This window comes from Hippocampus bargibanti, linkage group LG05 (genome assembly GCF_051943395.1).
Source record: "Hippocampus bargibanti isolate YZ-2025 linkage group LG05, ASM5194339v1, whole genome shotgun sequence".
NCBI lineage: Eukaryota > Metazoa > Chordata > Actinopteri > Syngnathiformes > Syngnathidae > Hippocampus > Hippocampus bargibanti.
In genome coordinates this window covers 26,816,688-26,836,412 of record NC_142738.1, presented here as the reverse complement: position 1 = coordinate 26,836,412, position 19,725 = coordinate 26,816,688, and the positions used below count along the sequence as shown (strand labels likewise).

The 19,725-nt window shown below is 43.5% G+C and overlaps 1 protein-coding gene across 8 annotated transcripts in view; it reads left to right on the top strand.

The window, feature by feature from the left end:
• Window positions 1-19,725, top strand: part of LOC148898355 (F-actin-monooxygenase mical2b-like) — a 76,586-nt gene that overhangs the window by 31,742 nt on the left and 25,119 nt on the right. For 7 of the 8 annotated variants that reach the window (XM_088997521.1, XM_088997518.1, XM_088997517.1 and 4 more), the window contains exons 2-9: window positions 1,102-1,458; window positions 8,796-9,003; window positions 10,484-10,600; window positions 11,409-11,510; window positions 12,413-12,568; window positions 17,909-18,009; window positions 18,439-18,696; window positions 18,783-18,898. In XM_088997521.1, the coding sequence (XP_088853647.1) occupies window positions 1,195-1,458; window positions 8,796-9,003; window positions 10,484-10,600; window positions 11,409-11,510; window positions 12,413-12,568; window positions 17,909-18,009; window positions 18,439-18,696; window positions 18,783-18,898 (1,322 nt within the window). In that variant the 5' untranslated portion in view covers window positions 1,102-1,194. Of the gene's footprint in view, window positions 1-1,101; window positions 1,459-8,795; window positions 9,004-10,483; window positions 10,601-11,408; window positions 11,511-12,412; window positions 12,569-12,900; window positions 13,019-17,908; window positions 18,010-18,438; window positions 18,697-18,782; window positions 18,899-19,725 lie in introns of those variants that run through there. The other variant, XM_088997525.1, reaches the window with a different exon arrangement.

Sequence of the window (19,725 nt, the reverse complement as noted above, 5' to 3'; positions counted from 1 at the left end):
GAATGGTACAATCCCCAATAATGGTGGACTTTGTGCCCCTAAAGCTTTGACTTGGCAACATCCTGGCTTCATTGACTGTATACTGGTGGGAGAGAAATTGAAATTGAATTCATACAATTACTTGAACTATTTTACATGAGGGTGGAATTTGACATTGATTTCAAAGTACATAGGCTACGGCATTCATGTGTATAGTTTGCAAGCTCTTCCAGAGCCTGGGTTGGTTCTCTTCAGGTCCTCCTTTTGCTCCAACATTCCAAAAACATGCATGGGAAGCTAATTAAACACGGCAAATTGTCTGTAGGTGGGAGTTTGAGCGCGAATGGATGTTCGTTTCTGTGTGCCCTGCGATTGGCTGGCAACCAGTTCAGGGTGTCTCCCGCCGACTGTCCGAAGACAGCTAGGATAGGCTCCAGCACACCCCTCGACCGTAGTGAGGATGAACCAGTTTGGAAAATAAATGAATTGTACATCAGCAGCCCCCAACCGTTTTTTGGTTGAATGTCAGACAATATTTTGAGGAACTGCTTTTAAGGTGTGACAGAAAAATACAACAAAGTAATATGATGACCCTCATGAAAACCTATGTGGCCGCAACACGCTTCTTGGATTCACTGTGGTAACATATTTAAACATGCCTTCAAAATAATATACGCAAAAAAAAAAAATACAAAGAAATCTATATAAGGAGTAACCTATCATGTGACATAGAAGTGGTCCATGACATGTGTCAAGAGTGACTTATTGTAGACACACAATCTGGTAATTTTTTAAAAATAAAACGTTTCAGATTCTAAAAATGCATAAAACGGATTCTGAAATGAATGAAACTGAAGTAATGAAAGTTGTTTTTTTTTTCTATGCGGCCCGGTACCAAACGACCCACGGACCGGTACCAGTCCACGGCTCTTAAGTTGGGGATCACTGTTCTACATGACTTTGCAGCTAAATGAGATTAGGCCAACTCACTCATGTCAAGATGGGGTTTTGATCAGAGACGTCCCCTTCTTCACATGTGTGTGTGTCAATATACAGTACATATATTTTTTCTGTCAATCAGATCAGTGTACAGTAACCTTTTTTTCATGCTTTATTTTCCAGAACCAGATATGCATGGCATCATCCCAGAACAGAGTTCTCACAGTGTGCAAGGAGTCAAACGGAGAAGTGAGCCGCTGGTAACAATCAGAAAGAATGGGTGAGACGGAGGATGAGCGCACAGCTAAGGCCAGTCAGCTCTTTGAGAACTTTGTCCAGATGTCCACATGTAAGGGGACTCTGCAGGCTTTCAGTATTCTCTGCAGGCAGCTGGAGCTAGATCCAATGGACTACAGCAACTTCTACAGCTCCCTGAAAACAGCAGTCACCTCCTGGAAGGTGAAAGCTCTGTGGACCAAATTGGATAAGAGGGCAATGCAAAAGGTGTATAGCCAGAACAAAGCCTGTCAAGGAACTCGGGTAAGAGACATAGAATTGCTCACAAAAATGTAGTTCTCATTGACTACGTTTGCATGCAGTAGATATTCAGGTTTAGGTAAACGTTGGTTCTCTGAACATTCTGGATAACCCGTCTAAAGGCTTGAAGGGGACATACTATAGTTACGCCCCCATTTGAAGAAACCATGGTGATCCATGGGCATTGTAACACAAGTCATTTCTGTTTGCCACCATCTACTGTCAATAAAACGTTTCATTCATGTCACTCACCACAGTAATAAAGCAGCCGTTTCCTCTTTGCTTTACTAGTGTGCGTTAATGCTGCGTTTTTGCGTTTGTTCACCTCTGCTTGCGTATTTCCAGTAAGTTGTGCACCAGATGGCATTATGAACACATTGCTATCTGTCTGTGTGCATGAGGTTTAATTTTTGCCATCTGGACAGGAAATACTGTGAAAATGCTCAGGATGAATCACTGTATTTACATGAGGGTGGAATTTGACATTGATTGTACACTGTACATTAGGCTGTGGTTGTGTGCTTCCATGTACCGGTATTTTCTGAACTACAACACCCAGGACTCCTTGTGATGAGAGCAAGGGCATGCACTGAACACAAATCAATGCCCCATTCAATGAGATGTAACCAGTTTACACGATCATATAATTGGATTAGAAAAAGCGTAACCATTCAAGGTCATTTTTGCACGTTTATCAGGCATTTAAAACCTACATACTGCCACTATTATGGTTACAATGGGGCTGTTGTCTGCATGTAAACGTAGGCAGTGTATTCAGCGATGAACTGGAACATTAGGTGCACATCTTTTCCTTTCGGCTTTTCCCTTTCGGGGTCGCCACAGCGAATCAGTGTCCTCCATCTAACCCGGTTTTGTGCATCCTCTTCTCTCACACCAGCTACCTTCAAGTCCTCTTTCACAACATCCATAATCCTCTTCTTTGGTCTTCCTCTGTCTCCTGCCTGGCAGCTCATGGCTCAGCATCCTTCTCCCGATATAGTCTCTTTCTCCTCTGGACATGTCCAAACCATCTCAGTCTGGCCTCTCTGACTTTCTCTCCAAAGCCTCTAATGTGAGTTGTCCCTCTGATATACTCATTCCTGATCCGATCCAACCTAGTCACTCCCAAAGAAAACCTCAACATATTCATCTCTGCTACCTCCAGCTCTGCTTCCTGTCTTTTCTTCAGTGGCACTGTCTCCAGTCCAAACAGCATGGCTGGTCTCACCACAGTTTTATACACCTTTCCTTTCATCCTAGCTGAAACCCTTCTATCACACATCATACCTGATATTTTTCTTCAGCCGTTCCAGCCTGCCTGGACACGCTTCTTCACCTTTTTCCACACTCTCCATTGCTCTGGACAATTGACCCCAAGTACTCAAAATCCTACACCTTTTTTATCTCTTCTCCCCGTAGCATCACTCTTGTACTTGGATCCCACTCATTCACACACATACATTCCGTATTGCTGGGACGTACGAAGTTAGGTACACATACAGAATTTTAATATACAAGGCTGCGCATAAGTGGAGTGTATGAGCTCTTGAAATTGAATATTACACTCTAGTTGTCTGTTAGCAAGTTTATGTTCACAATAAATATCAGAACCACTTCTATTTGATGATGATGATGATGATAATACTAATAATAATAATAATAATAATAATAATACATTTAATTTTTAAGCGCCTTTCAAAACTCAAGGTCACTTTACAGTCACATACGTTTTTCTGTGGGTAAGCAGCGGCAGCCTCACGCGCCAGCATTCACTCATCCCGGAAAATTATGTCGCCATGATTAATTCAGAGAGCCAATCTCAAAACAAAAGCTCATGGTAGTAAGGTCTTGATATCCATTCCTATCATTATTTGTTTTGCTTTTACTTTGAAGTTGACCCTCACAGCACATTTCATAGCAGCCTGTGAACAACAGTTATGGAGGCAGATTTTACTAACTTGGCTCCCCACTTTGGTGCCCCCTAAATTGTGTCACGTCTCCTAATGTGCAAGTTGACTGCTTGACTATAATATTTGAATATTTCTCATTGCAAAATATACAATGAGAAATATTCAAATTGGGTCCAATTAAATCAACCTAAGTAGCAATCTTGCTGCGAAACCTTGGTGGAATCATATAGACCAAGCTTTGCATGGTCGACAAGCTAACGACACCTGATGAAGTGCAAACACACCGAGACAAACTTGACTTGTGTTTGTCTCTCTGGGCTTAGTAGACTTAAATTTTAATGTAATGCAAAGTATTCGTTGCTCTAAATGCAGACAAAATTAAATTACAGTGATATCAAGAACAAAGCTTCTGTGTCATTATATGATGGCAAATCAATCCTTTATTTGATCTGTGCACGAGGGGAGCGGGCTGATAGCACCCCAAAATCTTCTCACGAAATTGGAAACCGAGAGTGCATAGTCCAAAAGGTCTCTAGCACACAAAAATTACAATTTTGTCTCAGACTAAGGGGCCAGCATTTAAAGATTCAGCTCAACAAAATGCCTACAGTTATGTATGTTAGGACAACTGCAGTTCGCACCCCGCTACTATGCTTCTATGCTAGTAAAGCTACACTATTTTAACATGTTACTCCAGTGGCTTCATAGCATAACAAAAGATAACATGTCCGAAGATGCCAATAAGGACAAACAGCAGAATTGGGTTGGCCTAAAACGACAGCTGAACAATTATCCCAGACATTATTTTAAGTGGAAACCAGTGTTCTTTTCTTGTTGCCGGTTGGCCAAGCTGCTTCTGTATTTCTAATGTGGTAGGTAATTTGTAGGCTTTTTTTTCTTTAGCACGTCTGATTTCAATACCTTCTACATTATGCCCGGAAAGAGTAGTATGGATGTAAAGTATATTTAATTTTGGATTTATACGCAGTTTCATAGTGTTGGTCCATCTCCGCATAGGATAAAGTACCGTGGGAGCTTGGCTTACACACTTAATTGGTTCCCAGAGTGTGTCAGGCAAAGTGTGTATCCCAAAAATTTATTTCCTATAGGAAACCATTAAAATGAGAATAATCTGTTCCCAGGTCCCCATAAAATAAAAATCTTAACTAAATAAGCCTTAAAACTACACACAATATACCGTATTCTTTGTATAATAAGTGTGATGTTGTATTGTAATTAAAGAAATACACTGCACTGTATAATAAAGTCATTTTATATACATTTGTGATGGTCATTGATGACTTGATGGAATGGCGTTGGAGGTCGGAGGGAATTGCTGTTTGGAAGGAGAGTCATATTCCGTCAGGATTGTAATTGTAATAAACTGTACTGTAAAATAAAGTTTTATTTACCGTTGTGATGGTCGTTGATGGCTTGATGGAATAGGGTGGGAGGGAGGAGGGGGCAGGGAATTGCTGTTTGGAAGGAGAGTCACATTCCATAAGGACTGTAATTAAAGAAATAAACTGTACTGTATCGTAAAGTTTTATTTACCTTTGTGATAGTCGTTGATGGCTTGATGGAATGGGGTGGGAGGGAGGAGGGGACAGGTGTGGGAGGAGGGAGGAGGGGACAGGTGTGGGAGGAGGGAGGGAGTTACTGTACGGAATGAGAGTCACCTTCCATAAGGAATGTTGGTAACTCAACCTCTGATGTGGCTTCTCTTCTTTGCTTCTTCGGAGACTCTTTATCGTTTTTGCTGACTAAAAACCTATGAATTGACCCCTATTGCTTTCTTACTTGAATTGATGATTCACATAGCCACAGTCTTTTCTGAATGGAACAGTTCAATAAAAGCCTGCACATCAGTCCACTTCGCCAACATTGCCTGGATGCTCTCACTTGATGCTGCAGCCATCTCCTCCTCCTCGCCCTCAGGTGACAACTCCTGAATGGCTTGCTTCAACTTGTCCTCTTGAAGGCGAATCAAATCCTCTGTGTTGAGGACCTCATTATGGTCAGCAACAAGCTCCTCGATGTCATCTGCATCCACTTCGAGTCCCATGTTCTGTCCAATGGAAACAATGTCGTCCAAAACAACAGAGTCATGAGGATCAAATCCTTCAAAGTCCCTCTCAAGTATGCATGCGTGCCACAAATTCTTCCATGCTGCTTTCAAGGATCGAAGGGTAACATCATGCCAAGCCTTTTCTATCAGCTGAACACAATGATACACATTGAAATGGTCCTTCCAATAATCCCTAAGGGATTGTTCGGTGTCATTAGTCACGTGAAAGCATCGAGTTAATAAAGCCTTTGTGTAAAGCTTCTTAAAGCTTGCAAGCACTTGCTGGTCCATGCTGCGGGAGAGGGGTTGTGTTGGGAGGGAGGAATTTCACCTTGATGAAATTAAGATCACCCTGAAGTTCCTCCTCCTAATTTGGTGAATGTGCTGGGGCATTGACAAGGAGAAGAAGACACTTGACAGGGAATCCTTTCTCCTTGAGATATTTCCTCACTGAAGGAGTGAAAATGTCATGCATCCATTCCGTAAACAGGAGACGAGTAACTCAAGCTTTGGTGTTGGACTTCCACATTACAGGAAGCTTGGATTTAACCACCAGGTTTCTCTTGAAGGCCCTTGTGTTTTCTGAATGATAAACCAACATTGGTTTTATCTTACAGTCACCACTGGCATTTGCACAAAACAGGAGGGTTAGCCTATCTTTCATTCTGCCCAGGGATAGACTTCTCTTCCTGTGTTATGAAAGTCTGGTTAGGCATCTTTTTCCAAAAAGGCCGGTCTCATCTGCATTAAGTACTTGCTGAGGAACGTAGCTTTCTTCTTTCACCATTTCGAGAAATGATCTCTTGGAGGCTTTGGCAGGTTTACTGTCAGAACTGGCTACCTCACCATGATGAGTAACGCAGTGAATCCCTGGATGGCGCTTAAAGTTCTCGAACCATCCGTTGCTGGCTTTAAAATCATCAATAAGCACCAAACTTCCAGGTTGCCGCATGGCGATATCAGAGTGAATTTACTGTGCTTTCTCGCATATAGGTGGTGCCTGAAGTCGTTGTACGGGAGCACGACAAAGAGTGCCCTACGATTGCCAGTTTGAGTCGATCGATGGAAACTTTTCTCGCGGCCGTCGAGTCGATGCCGGAAGGTCTTCTCACCGTGAGTTGTTCGGCTGGGATCGGTCAAATCGGAGAATCGATGAGGGATTGTGAGGACGAAGGTGCGTGGGGTTGGCCATGCTGCCGGGCACGGACAGGCGGGTCATCGGCGACGGTGGCGATGATCGCGTTGCCATGGCGCTCTGCAGGACGCTGAGGAAGAACGCTGACGTCGGCGGCCGTGTCGGCCATGAAGCGTCTTCCCGAAGTCCGATCGTGGACATAAGCGATGTCCGACGATGTCCGATCGTGGACATATATGATGTCCGATCGTGGACATAAGCGATGTCCGACGATGTGCGATCGTGGACATATACGATGCAGCTAGTTGCAGAGTCGCCAGGCGAATTGGACGATGTCGGCCATCAGGGTGCGGCAGGTTTCACGGTGGGGTCGGGGCGCCCACGGGTGGTGGCGTCCCATCGGGAGCTCGGCTTGAGGGGTCTTGCTGTGAAGATGCCGGGCTCACGGGCGGCTGGGAAATCTGGGTGTTTCCATTTGGAGAGTTGATTGGGCTGAGGAGGAGGGAAAAAATCCTCCTGGCTGGCTCGCCAATAAAGAGTTTGATGTTTCTCTTTATTTGTAAGTAGGTTCGTTGTCAGATCTCCCAGGCAGGTGACGCGCAGAGCTTGATCGTGGCGTGGAGTTGAACAAGTCGTGCCGTGATGTCCGTCCGACGCCCGGCGTGAGCCGGGCGTGAGTCCGAGATGAGTCGGAGATTATTCTGCCCCGTGGTTTGCCCAATCTCTCTGTCCCACGACAGCTTCTTTTATACAATTTGCAAGCGTGTGCTATGCGTCAGGGTGATACGCACATCAAGGAGATCAAGGAATTGAAAGACATGAAAGTGTTGAAAGGCGCACTTCAAAATCATACACTCGTGTGACGCAACACTCCTTTTCATCCCCCGCCGGCCATTTTTGTTGTATATCGATATTTCCGCCGCGCCAGTGGTCAACTTGGTCACGTGTCTTGTTACGTGAGCCGCCATCGGTCGCGCCATTGGTCGACTTGGTCACATGAGCCGCCATCGGTCGCGCTATTGGTCGACTTGGCCGTGTGACTTTGTCACGTGACACGCCATCGGTCGCGCCATTGGTCAACTTGGTCACGTGTCTTGTTTACGTGTCACGCCATCAGTCGCGCCATTGGTCGACTTGGTCAGGTGACTTGGTTACGTGCCCAGCACCCGTGTAGCAGAGCCATTTTCATTTTCAGACGCTAGCTTGTGTGTAGCAGACGAGATTGAAGTGTTTGTGTTAAAAGGTAAAAATGGGAAGCAGAAGAAGATTGATGACTTTTTTAAATTGTATACATAATACAGTAAGATGTAAGCGTTTCAGTTTCCCTGTTGTGTTATGTACATGCCCACTGTACTGTATTGAATATCGATATAACGAGACTTTACTGTAATTGCTTTATTCACACTGTTGCCGGCAAGCTGCTTTTCGTTAATCCACATTAACAGAAGTTTTTCAAACTCTTCTATTGCCTGAGACCGTTGCTTTGACAGTACGGAAACGCCTTTAGCCACACACACACCTTTAATGGCTTCTTTGTTGCGAAGGTTGGTAGCATATTGGTACTGGGCTGTTAAATCAGACAAACACACACCTCGTTCATGTTTCTCAATGATCTCCTTCTTCTCCTCGACTGGAATTTTGTTTTGTGCCTTCTACGACTGAACACGAGCCTGTGGTGGGGTCTTTTTCGATCCCATAACAGCAAAAGTATCCATGATAAATACTTGAAAACAATCGACGTGTGCACTCGGAGAATGGGGGTGTGGAAAGGTAGGCCGGCTGGGGCGCTGTTCGGTCGTGTGGTTTGGTGTTCTTCCGCCGAAGATTTTTCACCCAGCCGTGGTGGGGCGGCGTTCCATGTGTATCCCGAAAAGTAGTGCGTATGCCGAGGTTTAATTTTCATAAATTTAACGTTCGTAATCCGAAAAATTTGTCAGGGAAGGTGTTCGTAAACCGAGATCTCACTGTATTTGGTTCCATTTTAAAATACACCCAACAGTCCCTATTAAAGTTCAATGTGCTTCACAAATTATAGTATCACAGATGGGTGTTTCGTCCACCGACGAGTGACGGGCCATAAAAATTTATTGATGTGCCCACCTCTTATCTTTTATCCTGTAATGTTTTTTTTATTTCTTAGTAGCTTCACAGTACGAATCAATGCATCATTGCTTTTATGAGCACAACTTTTAAAAATGTGATTGTTCCCCTCTCTAACACTGTTAAGTGTCTGATCATCGGCGGTGGACCATGTGGTCTGCGAACAGCCATCGAGCTTGCCCTCCTGGGTTGTAAGGTGGTGGTGATTGAGAAGAGGGACACCTTCTCCAGGAACAATGTGCTTCATCTTTGGCCCTTCACCATTGAAGACCTCAGAGGCCTAGGGGCCAAGAAGTTCTATGGCAAGTTCTGTGCTGGTTCCATCGATCATATCAGTAAGTCACTTTTCAGGTGATCAATGATGAATATATGTATCCATCATCTAATAACCAGAAAGTGCAAGTTATTTACATATTATTGAACATTTACCTCAATTTAGAACAAACCAATTCACTCAGACACGAGATGGATTCTGAAATACACTACATACCCACCTATTTGAAATTGCATTTTCTGTGTAGCTCTATCTCTTGTTTCTATTTATAATTGTATTTTATTTATTGTATTCTATTTATAATTGTATTTTATTTATTATTGTATCTATGCTTGTCTGTGACTGTAACATGTCCTTGAGAGCTTTGAAAGGTGCTAGAAATAACATTTCTTATTACTATTATCAAATGAGAGGCAATAAGCCACCCGGTCCTGATGGCTTCCCCGCTGAGTTCTCCAGACTCTCTTGTATTTTATTAAATGATTGATGAAGTCCTTACAACGAACACAAGACATCCCATGATGAAAACATTAATCACGAAGCTCTTAAAACCTCAAAAATCAACTTTGCCAACAAGCTATCGTCCTCTTTCTTTAATCAATCCAGACATAAAAATCAGAGGCAGAGTCCTGACAAACAGAATGTAAAAGGTTATTTCATCCCTTACACATGTACATCAAGATATATATATATATATATATATATATATATATATATATATATATATATATATATATATATATATATATATATATATATATATATATATATATATATGATTGTAATGATGTGGATTTGAAGGGCCATTTATTCTGTGGCACAATATACTAGTGGCCACAGTTAACTTCACAATTTTTCCCGAGAGTAAGGCTTCATTTTCTTCAAACAAACAAAAAAGACGCAAAAAAGAAAAAAACGGTAATAATCGAACAATAAAACTGAGTAGCATGATGCACAACAAACGTTCAATGAAGGGTAGATGGAAAAGGAATAATTCAGGAGAACATTTAACGTGTGAGTGTTATGCCAATCTGTAATTTTTGTTTTTTCTTTACATGTGATGTGTGAGGGTGTGCAAACCTAAAAACCGAACACAATAATACATGTAAAAAAAAGTTACAAACCACAGACACACACAAAAACCTTCAAAAATACAAATGAAAATCATGAGTGAATTTAAAACAAAACGCTAGAACAAATAACTCAACCCAAAAATACAAAAGAGATGAAACACAATGGCAAATGAAAAAAAAAAAAAAAACAATTCACGGCAACAAATGGCAACCCATACAAATGAGACTGACCACAACAGCAAAGCAAAGAAAAAAAATAGTATTCTTTTTTTTCAGCTTTTCCCTTCAAGGGGTCGCCACAGCAAATCAGTGAAAATAACTGAATCTAATTTGGAAAAAGAAAAAAAGCTGATTGCACCCACAAAAATAATAATTTTGTACATGTACATTCCGTTTTTGTTTCGCACTTCATTGCCACCATGCTTTAAAGTAAAGCTCTCTCTACATAAGTGCTCACATCTCTTTCAGGTATCCGTCAGCTCCAGCTCATGCTACTTAAAATTTGCCTCATTCTGGGGATTGAGGTTCATGTCAATGTGGAATTTCTCAAACTTGTGGAGCCACCAGAAGAACAGACTGATGATAGTAAGTTTGCTGCGAGAGAACATTTCTCTCACTGCTTCTGTCTTCATCTACAGCACAGGTACCAAAAGTCAAGGCCCAGGGGCCAAATCTGGCCCGCTACATCATTTTATTTGGCCCGCGAAAGCAAATCAAGCATGTCAAGTTTCATGATGCTTGCGAAAGTCCGACCCAAAATTTCAAATTGTTGCATGTAAACTACAATAACAGTCATTATTCTTAACTTCAGATTTGACTAGTTATGCAATAGTTTGTTGTGTGTTCTGTATGTAATATGTGGAAGAGATGAAACATTCTAATGGTTTCCCATAAATGCCCTCAAGAGGAAACCGTAACTACAATGTGGCCCGTGGCAAAAAATTAGTTTGACACCCCTGATCTACAGTACAGTCTGTACTACACTGTAGACATACTGAAAGAGAGCTGTTTTGAATAGGTATTTTTGCTTGATTTCCCCCGCCCCCAATTACAGTGGGGGCCCACTATTTGGACAGGGGCCGGACAGGCCTACAAATGAGATGACTGACACCTTTTGTCAGGGTAGAAATGGAGAAGGGATTCCCATTCAGTGTATTCCATTGTTACTCACTCAAATCATAACTCTGGCGCTACACAGTAACTGATGAAAGCGCTCACATCCTCAATCCTCTTTTGCTCACTCTGACCTCAAGGGAATATAATTCCTGTTGAACATCACTTCCAACTACCTGTCATCTTTTTCTTGTAGAATATTTTCACATGTACTGTAAGTAGCGATAAAATAATCAAATGCATTGCTGTGAACCCCCACACCCTCTGCCCTCACCCTTAGGTCCAAGTTGGAGAGCAGATATCCAGCCCTCAAGCCACTCTGTCTCAGATTTTGACTTTGATGTGGTGATTGGAGCTGATGGACGCAAAAACACATTAGAAGGTACGTAATATGAAAGAGAAGATCAGCCGTAATTATATTGTGAATTATTGTACTTTGTGCTTTTCAGTGTGTCATTACATGTCTTATTGTTCATTCTGTCCACCCAAATGCAGGATCAAAGCAATGTATTTTCTTTTCTATAAAGTATTTTATTTTGTGCTGACTCAAATTTATCTGCCGTACACCCTGTAGTCATAGCACTGTTTATTTGAAGTGGAAATGAAGCGTACAGTTGCAGCGCTACCCTTCATCACTAACTAAAGCATTTCCTGTTTACACATTTTTAAGTGGAAGCCGAGAATTGTAATATGTCCAGTTGGGTATGTGCTTAAAGTCATTATTGTTATTATTTTATAACTTGGGCTCATTTTTAAGATTATTGCAAGTTACAGTACAAGGCCTGAAAGAAAGTATCCCGCTCTACCATAGTTTTCCCACACCAGGTGATCAAATTGCATCTTGTCCAATGGCCACATTTCATTGCAACCGTTGCCAAGATAAGGTGATCGTGTTTTCACAGTACTGTCATAGTATAGCTGTAATGCATAGCTCATACGAGCCATGAGCTACAGATTTTGAATAACAAAGTACTTTTTCTTATTGCAAATATCTTGTGTTCCAAAATATGATGAACCAGGTCATGTTGCTTTCATAACTTTGCTGCTGTGAAATGTAAATTTCTCCACTGCAAGACTAATAAAGGTAAATCCAATGTGTTGCCAGAAGCATACATTTTTTTTGCTAGAGACAAATTATTATTATTATCAGGGCAATTAATTGTTCAGCTTTGCTCAAATCTCACTCAATTTATGATTCCGCTAAACTGCTGGAATTGAATTTGTACTTCAAGTTGCATTCATTTTGGCTGTAATTGTTTACATTTTTTTCTTTACTTTTGGTAGGTTTCAACCGCAAGGAGTTTCGAGGAAAGCTGGCCATTGCGATTACCGCTAACTTTGTCAACAGAAACACCACGGCAGAGGCCAAAGTGGAAGAGATAAGTGGAGTGGCCTTTATCTTCAACCAGAAGTTCTTTCTTGAACTAAAGGAAGAAACAGGTCACTAACAAAATACAGCACCACGAAACTGTGAATGGCCATGCGTGTTTGTGTGCGTAGTATAAAATGGTAATACAGTACAGTGGGGCCTCGGTTTACGAACACCTTGCCTTACGAAATTTTCGGTTTACGAACGGTAAATTTATGAAAATTAAACCTTAGATTAAGCACTACTTTTCGGGATACACACGGAGCGCCGCCCCACCACGGCTGGCGGAGTATTTTTCGGCGGAAGAACACCAAAGCACATGCCCGAACAGCGCCTCAGCCGGCCTACCTTTCCACACCCCCTTTATCTGAATGCACATGTCGATCGTTGTGGCATTTTATGTGACGAAGCAGACACACACGTTATCTTTCATAAACTGTATTGACCGTGACTTGTTGGATCAGCCGACATGGGAAGAGAGAATGAGAACATTTACACCATTTCTCAGTAGATGACAAACGGTATGGCAAGCCTGTGCGTCCAAACAACCTGTATATAACTGTTGAGGTTAATATACCACAATCGTCATCAACAATACTTTTGCTGTTACTGTGACAGGTTAAAAAGTACCTTATTTAGTATTTTGGTTACATTCGCATAGTTAGATTGGTTTAGAAATGATATATATATCTAAATATATACCAAGATGGCGCCCCCCTGTGTGGCTGCCTCCGCAGCAGCTCTCTCCCTTTCTTGTGTACTTTTTCACTTCTTTACTTTCCCGTTTTTGTTTTGCCTAATCTCGTTCCATAAACCTACGAAGAGGAGATGGGCATCTTTTCTTTTGCTCATCGCCGTTATTTTTTACTTTTTCATCGCTCCTGTGAACGGGGAATCCACGCGCACGCGGAATCCCATTGTTTACAGTCGAGACCAGCTACTAGCGTGGCGGGCTAATAGCGGACTAGCGGCCGCCGCACCAGACATCCCCGATGAATTGAAGAGGAGGAAACGAGGATGTCGGGCCGGGAAAGATCGCCGCAAAAGAACGAGGAAATACCGACACGTTCTCCCGTCCGTCATCATGGGGAACGTGAGATCGCTCCCAAATAAAATGGACGAGCTGGCGGCGCTAACGCGACATCAGAGGGAGTACCGGGAAGCCAGCTTGCTACTCGTCACGGAGACATGGCTTTCGGCAATCACTCCGGACGCCCACGCAGAGTTGGAGGGCTTCCAACTCGTACGAGCGGACAGAAATGAAGGCAGCGGTAAGCAGAAAGGAGGGGGGATTGCTGTATTTGTGAATGACAAATGGTGCAATCCTGGGCACATCACGGTGAAGGAAAAACTTTGCACTCGGGACATCGAGCTGCTAGCCGTTAGCCTCCGGCCGCGTTACCTGCCACGGGAATTCTCACACGTCATAGCCGTGACGACGTACATTCCCCCTACGGCAAATGGCGGCGCTGCCTCCGATGCCCTCATATCTGTTGTAAACAAGCTGCAAACCCAGTCCCCCAACGCCTTGTTTATCATCTCAGGGGACTTCAATCACATTTCCCTGAAATTCTCCCTCCCATCATTCACTCAGTATGTAACTTGTGCCACCAGAGACAATAACATATTGGACCTATTTTATTCAAACGCCAAGGATGCATACAAACCTTCCCCCCTCCCCCCTCTCGGAAGAGCAGACCACAATATGGTTTATCTCCAGCCTGTGTACAAACCCCTTGTCCAGAGGCAACCAGCTGTGACCCGCACGATCAAAAGATGGTCCACAGAAGCTGAAGAAGCTCTGCGGGACTGTTTTGATTCAACCAGGTGGGAGCTCTTTACTGAGATTCATGGGGAAGACATTGACTCACTCACCAACACCATCACAGACTACATTAACTTTTGTGAACAAAACACCGTACCCACCAGGACTGTGCGGTGTTTTGCCAACAACAAACCATGGATTAATCCCGACATAAAAGTCCTCCTGAAGGAGAAGAAAAGGGCTTTTGTGTCGGGCAACAGAGAGGAACTGAAGGCCGTGCAGATCCAACTGAGGAGGAAGATCAGAGAGGGGAAGAAGGCCTACAGGATGAAAATGGAGGAGCAGCTGCAAGCCAGCAATGTCGCTGGTGTCTGGAAGGGCCTGAAAAACATCTCAGGCCACAAAAGCCCAGTGACATTGAACGAAAAAGACAAGGACTGGGCAGATGAACTCAACCGCTTTTTCAATCGGTTTGACAAGACGCCAGCCGCCCCCGGCCCACCGTCAACTTCACCTGTAGCTGCACCTGCACCAACTCTCACTGTGGCCTTACCCTCCCTGCCCCCTCTCACGACCAGCTCTCCACAACCAACATCTGCCCTCCCAACCGTTGCCACACCCTCAGCCGCCACTCTGCCTCCTGGTTCCTGCCTGTCTGTCACAACTGCGCAGGTGAGGAACCAACTGAGGAGGATGCAGGTGAGGAAGGCAGCAGGTCCGGATGACATCAGTTCCCGACTCCTCAAGACCTGCTCCGACCAGCTGTGTGACATTGTCCAGCACTTGTTCAACCTGAGCCTGAAGCTGGGCAGAGTTCCACAGCTGTGGAAAACGTCATGCCTGGTCCCAGTGCCCAAGATTGCCAACCCCAAAGAGCTCAACAGCTACAGACCGGTGGCGCTGACGTCTCACCTGATGAAGACGCTGGAGAGACTCGTCCTCGCCCACCTGCGACCGCTGGCAAGCTCATCGCTGGACCCGCTGCAGTTTGCCTACCAGCCCAGCATCGGTGTGGAGGATGCCATCATCTACCTCCTCCATACGGCGTTGCTGCACCTGGAGAATGCTGGGAGCACGGTGAGGATCACATTCTTCGATTTCTCCAGTGCCTTCAACACCATCCAGCCAAGTCTACTGGGGGACAAACTGCAGCATGCCGGAGTCGACCATCACCTCACATCCTGGATTACAGACTACCTCACAAACAGGCCACAGTACGTGAGGGTAAAGAACTGTGAGTCGGACAGGCTTCTCTGCAGCACCGGAGCGCCGCAGGGAACAGTCCTGGCTCCATTCCTCTTCACCCTCTACACCTCGGACTTCAACTACAACACCCCAACCTGCCACCTTCAGAAGTTCTCTGACGACTCAGCTATTGTCGGCCTCATTACAGAGGGAGACGATAGGGAGTACAGGGGACTGACAAAGGACTTTGTGGACTGGTGCCAGCAGAATCACCTCCAGATCAACACCGGCAAAACCAAGGAGCTGGTGGTGGATTTCTGCAGGAAACAATCGTCACCTGCACCATTGAACATCCAGGGTTCGGACATTGAGAGGGTGACCTCCTACAAGTACCTGGGTGTTACTCTAAACAATAAACTGGACTGGACAACAAACACGGATGCCCTAATCAAAAAGGGACAGAGTCGCCTCTTCCTCCTCAGGAAACTGAGGTCTTTTGGAGTTCAGGGGTCACTCCTAAAGACTTTCTATGACTCTGTGGTGGCATCAGCCATCCACTATGGCATTGTCTGCTGGTCAGGCAGCATCACCACCCGGGACAGAAAAAGACTGGAGCGCTTTGTCAAGCGGGCCAGTTGTGTCGTGGGCTGCTCGCTGGACTCTCTAGAGGAGGTGGGCAACAGACGGACGCTAGCTAAACTAAAAGCTATGACGGACAGCCCCTCCCACCCCCTCCTGCCCATCCTGACAGCTCTGGGTAGCTCCTTTAGCCAGAGACTATTACACCCGCGCTGCAAGAAGGAGAGGTACCGCCGCTCGTTCCTACCGACTGCTGTCAGGCTTCACAATTCCCAATGATCACATGTGAAAAAAAAAACCAAAAAAACTGGACACCTGTAAATATGGGTTGTTGCAATATATCTAAATGCATTTCTTGATTCTGCACTATGTACAGTCTTGTTTATAGAACGGTTTTTGCACATCTACATTTGCACAGTATACAGTTGACATTTTTATTTTGTTATGCTTAGAATATCTTGTTTTCTATCCTTTCACTCCCACCCCAACCCCATCCCTCTTCAATTGCTGCTGTGGACTGCAAATTTCCCCATTGCGGGACGAATAAAGGTATTCTGATTCTGATTCTGATTCTGATTCTGATAAAATGTTTATTTAAACAAGGAACCCCTGCTTTTAGTGTTTCGTGTCGGACCGAATTGTTGGACAGGAAGTTGTTGTGCGCATACGTTTGCATTCGAAGTAAACCACGCTTTAGTCAAGACGTACACCACCGCTTGTCTTGTGGTTTTTTTTATCTGAATCCCACAACACCGTATCTCCCTTACCATAGTGGAGAGTGCGACATTTTGGAGGCACCGCTGGGATATTTTGGTTTGAGTGTTGTCTACCAGCCGTGGGTAGAAGCCGTGGGTTGTTGCTGACCATCAAGAGGTCCTCAACACAACATTAAGTGAGAGCATCAAGGCAATGTTGGCGAAGTGGAATGGTGTCCAGGCTTTTATTGAACAGTTCCATCCAGAAAAGACTGTGGCTATGACAATCATCAACATGATGAATGATAATGTGATGCCTCAGTTTCGTAAGACCTTACAAGTCAGAAAGCAACAGGTATCAATTAAGAGCCATCAACGACCATCACACATATGTAAATAAAGGGACTTTATTATACAGTGCAGTGTATTTCTTTCATTACAATACAATAGCACATTTATTATACATAGAATAAGGTATATTGTGTGTAGTTTTAAGGCTTATTTAGTTGAAATTATTATTTTATGGAGACCTGGGAACGGATTATTCTCATTTTAATGGTTTCCTATAGGAAATTAATTTGTGGGATACACACTTTTCAGCTTACATACTCTGTCTGGGAACCAATTAAGTTTGTAAGCCAAGGCCCCACTGTATACCGTTTTCCTACTATAAGCTACTCTTTTTTTTCACACTTTGAACAGTGCACCTTTCTGTAACACTATTTATTATTATTATTATTATTATTATTATTATTACTAAATATTTTTTTCAAAACATATTCGTCTCATTCCCAATGTCTCGTCACATCTGACCAATGAAATTACTGAACTTCTCAGCATAAACTTTCGCATGTAGCAGTATGCTTGCTGTATATAAGCGAATATAGAAGAGTGAAATAGCTATCTTGGGTTGAGTATAATGAGCACAGGAAGCAAGTGCCATAAATACAGCCATATTTTCTGCGTGTGTGTCAGCGCGAGTGTGTGAGCGCGCATTATGTGTGCGTGGGCGCACGAGTGAGTGTGTGTGTGTGTGTGTGTGTGTGTGTGTGTGTGTGTGTGTGTGTGTGTGTGTGTGTGTGTGTGTGTGTGTGTGTGTGTGTGTGTGTGTGTGTGTGTGTGTGTGTGTGTGTGTGTTTGCGCGTCTCGATTTACAAATTGGTCCCTGTCTGTCCTCATATTTTCAGGAATTGATTTGGAGAACATTGTTTACTACAGGGACAACACTCATTACTTTGTCATGACTGCAAAGAAGCAGAGTTTGCTGGACAAAGGGGTCATTATTAATGTAAGTTTCTTTGGCCATGTACATTAACATGAAATGAATGACATATCTTAATTTGGGCACTGAGTATTTTGTTTTTTAATGCATTTCAATAGATTACATTTTGTTCATATAACAATTTTCATTCGTAGAAATGCAATTTAAAGTGCTGTTCAATAAAAAATATTGGAAGACCGCCATTTTGAATTCATTGTCATTAAAAAAATGTGGTCTTTATACATGTGTTTTGATACTAATACCTTGTGGTTGTAGTTATGGATTGGTTGAGATTTTTAGAAGAGAAAGAAATAATCAGTCTATCACATCTAGCTCTATTTTCACAACAGTTTTTTATCAATCACATTAGACCCAGGGGGTTAGCAGTCAGCCATGCAGAAATAATTCCCATATTTTTCTGAGTGTACGACTTGACACTATCTTTTTTTCTTCTAGGACCATCTAGAAACAGAGCGCTTATTAAGCAGTGACAATGTAAACCAGGAAGGTTTGCTATCTTATGCCCGAGAGGCAGCCGACTTTGGCACGAATTATCAGCTACCATCACTGGACTATGCTATCAATCACTACGGGCAGCCAGATGTTGCCATGTTTGACTTCACCAGCATGTATGCATCAGAGAATGCTGCTTTGATCAGGGAGAAACATGGACATCAGCTACTGGTTGCTTTGGTGGGCGATAGTCTGCTTGAGGTATCGTCAGTGGAACTCAGCTGGATCTTGTATAAAAATGATCATCCTTCCCCAAGATGCTGATGATTTTTATGTTTTCTTTACAGCCTTTCTGGCCAATGGGTACAGGTTGCGCGCGGGGTTTTTTGGCAGCTTTTGACACAGCTTGGATGGTGAATGCCTTTGCACAGGGCAAGAATTCCTTGGAGATACTGGCAGAGAGGTCTGTGTGGAATTGTTTTTCTTTCTTGCAAAAAAAAATAAGTTTGTCAATCAAAATAAGTATCCGTTCAGACCTGACGGTAGTTGGTTTACTGTAACATAGTGATAAGCAAACTAGCTCTACACATCCATTCATTCCTCTTCCAAACCACTTTTTCATCACAATGGTTGTGGTGGGTGCTGGAGCCAATAGCAGCTGTCTTCGTGCAGTAGACGGAGGGGGTACACACCCTGAACCCGATGACAGGCAATCCCATCGCACACAAAAACGAACAACCATTCGCCCACACAATGACCAAGTGTCAATTTGAAATGTTCAATTAGTCTGCCATGCATGTTTTTGGAATGTGGGAGAAGACCTAGGACCTGGAGGAAACCCACACTGGCTCAGGAGAACAAGTTAACAAGCCGGCGTTGGAATTGAACCCGCTACCTCTGCACTGTCAAGTCAACATGTGAACCACTCGACGGTCGCGCCACCCTCATCTAAACTCTTCTGAAATATAATACTCTGTTCTTTGCCTTTTCCAAACAAATACCACATACAGTATCTATCTATCCATCCGTACATATATCTATCATCCATCCATACGCGGTAGCAGCCGTAGAATTAAAAAAAAAAAAGGTCTGGCGGTCGTGGTCGTAAGTACGGGTGGTCGTAACTCGCGCCCGTCGTAAATCGGATGTTACCTGTATATAGATATATAGATGTCTATATAAGTATTGTGCGTGTCAACTTATCCTGTTTATTCACCAATTTGACTACAACCGGATAGCTTCTTTGTATGGTATAGCTTCTGTGTATGGTTTGTGTAACCATCTGTACTT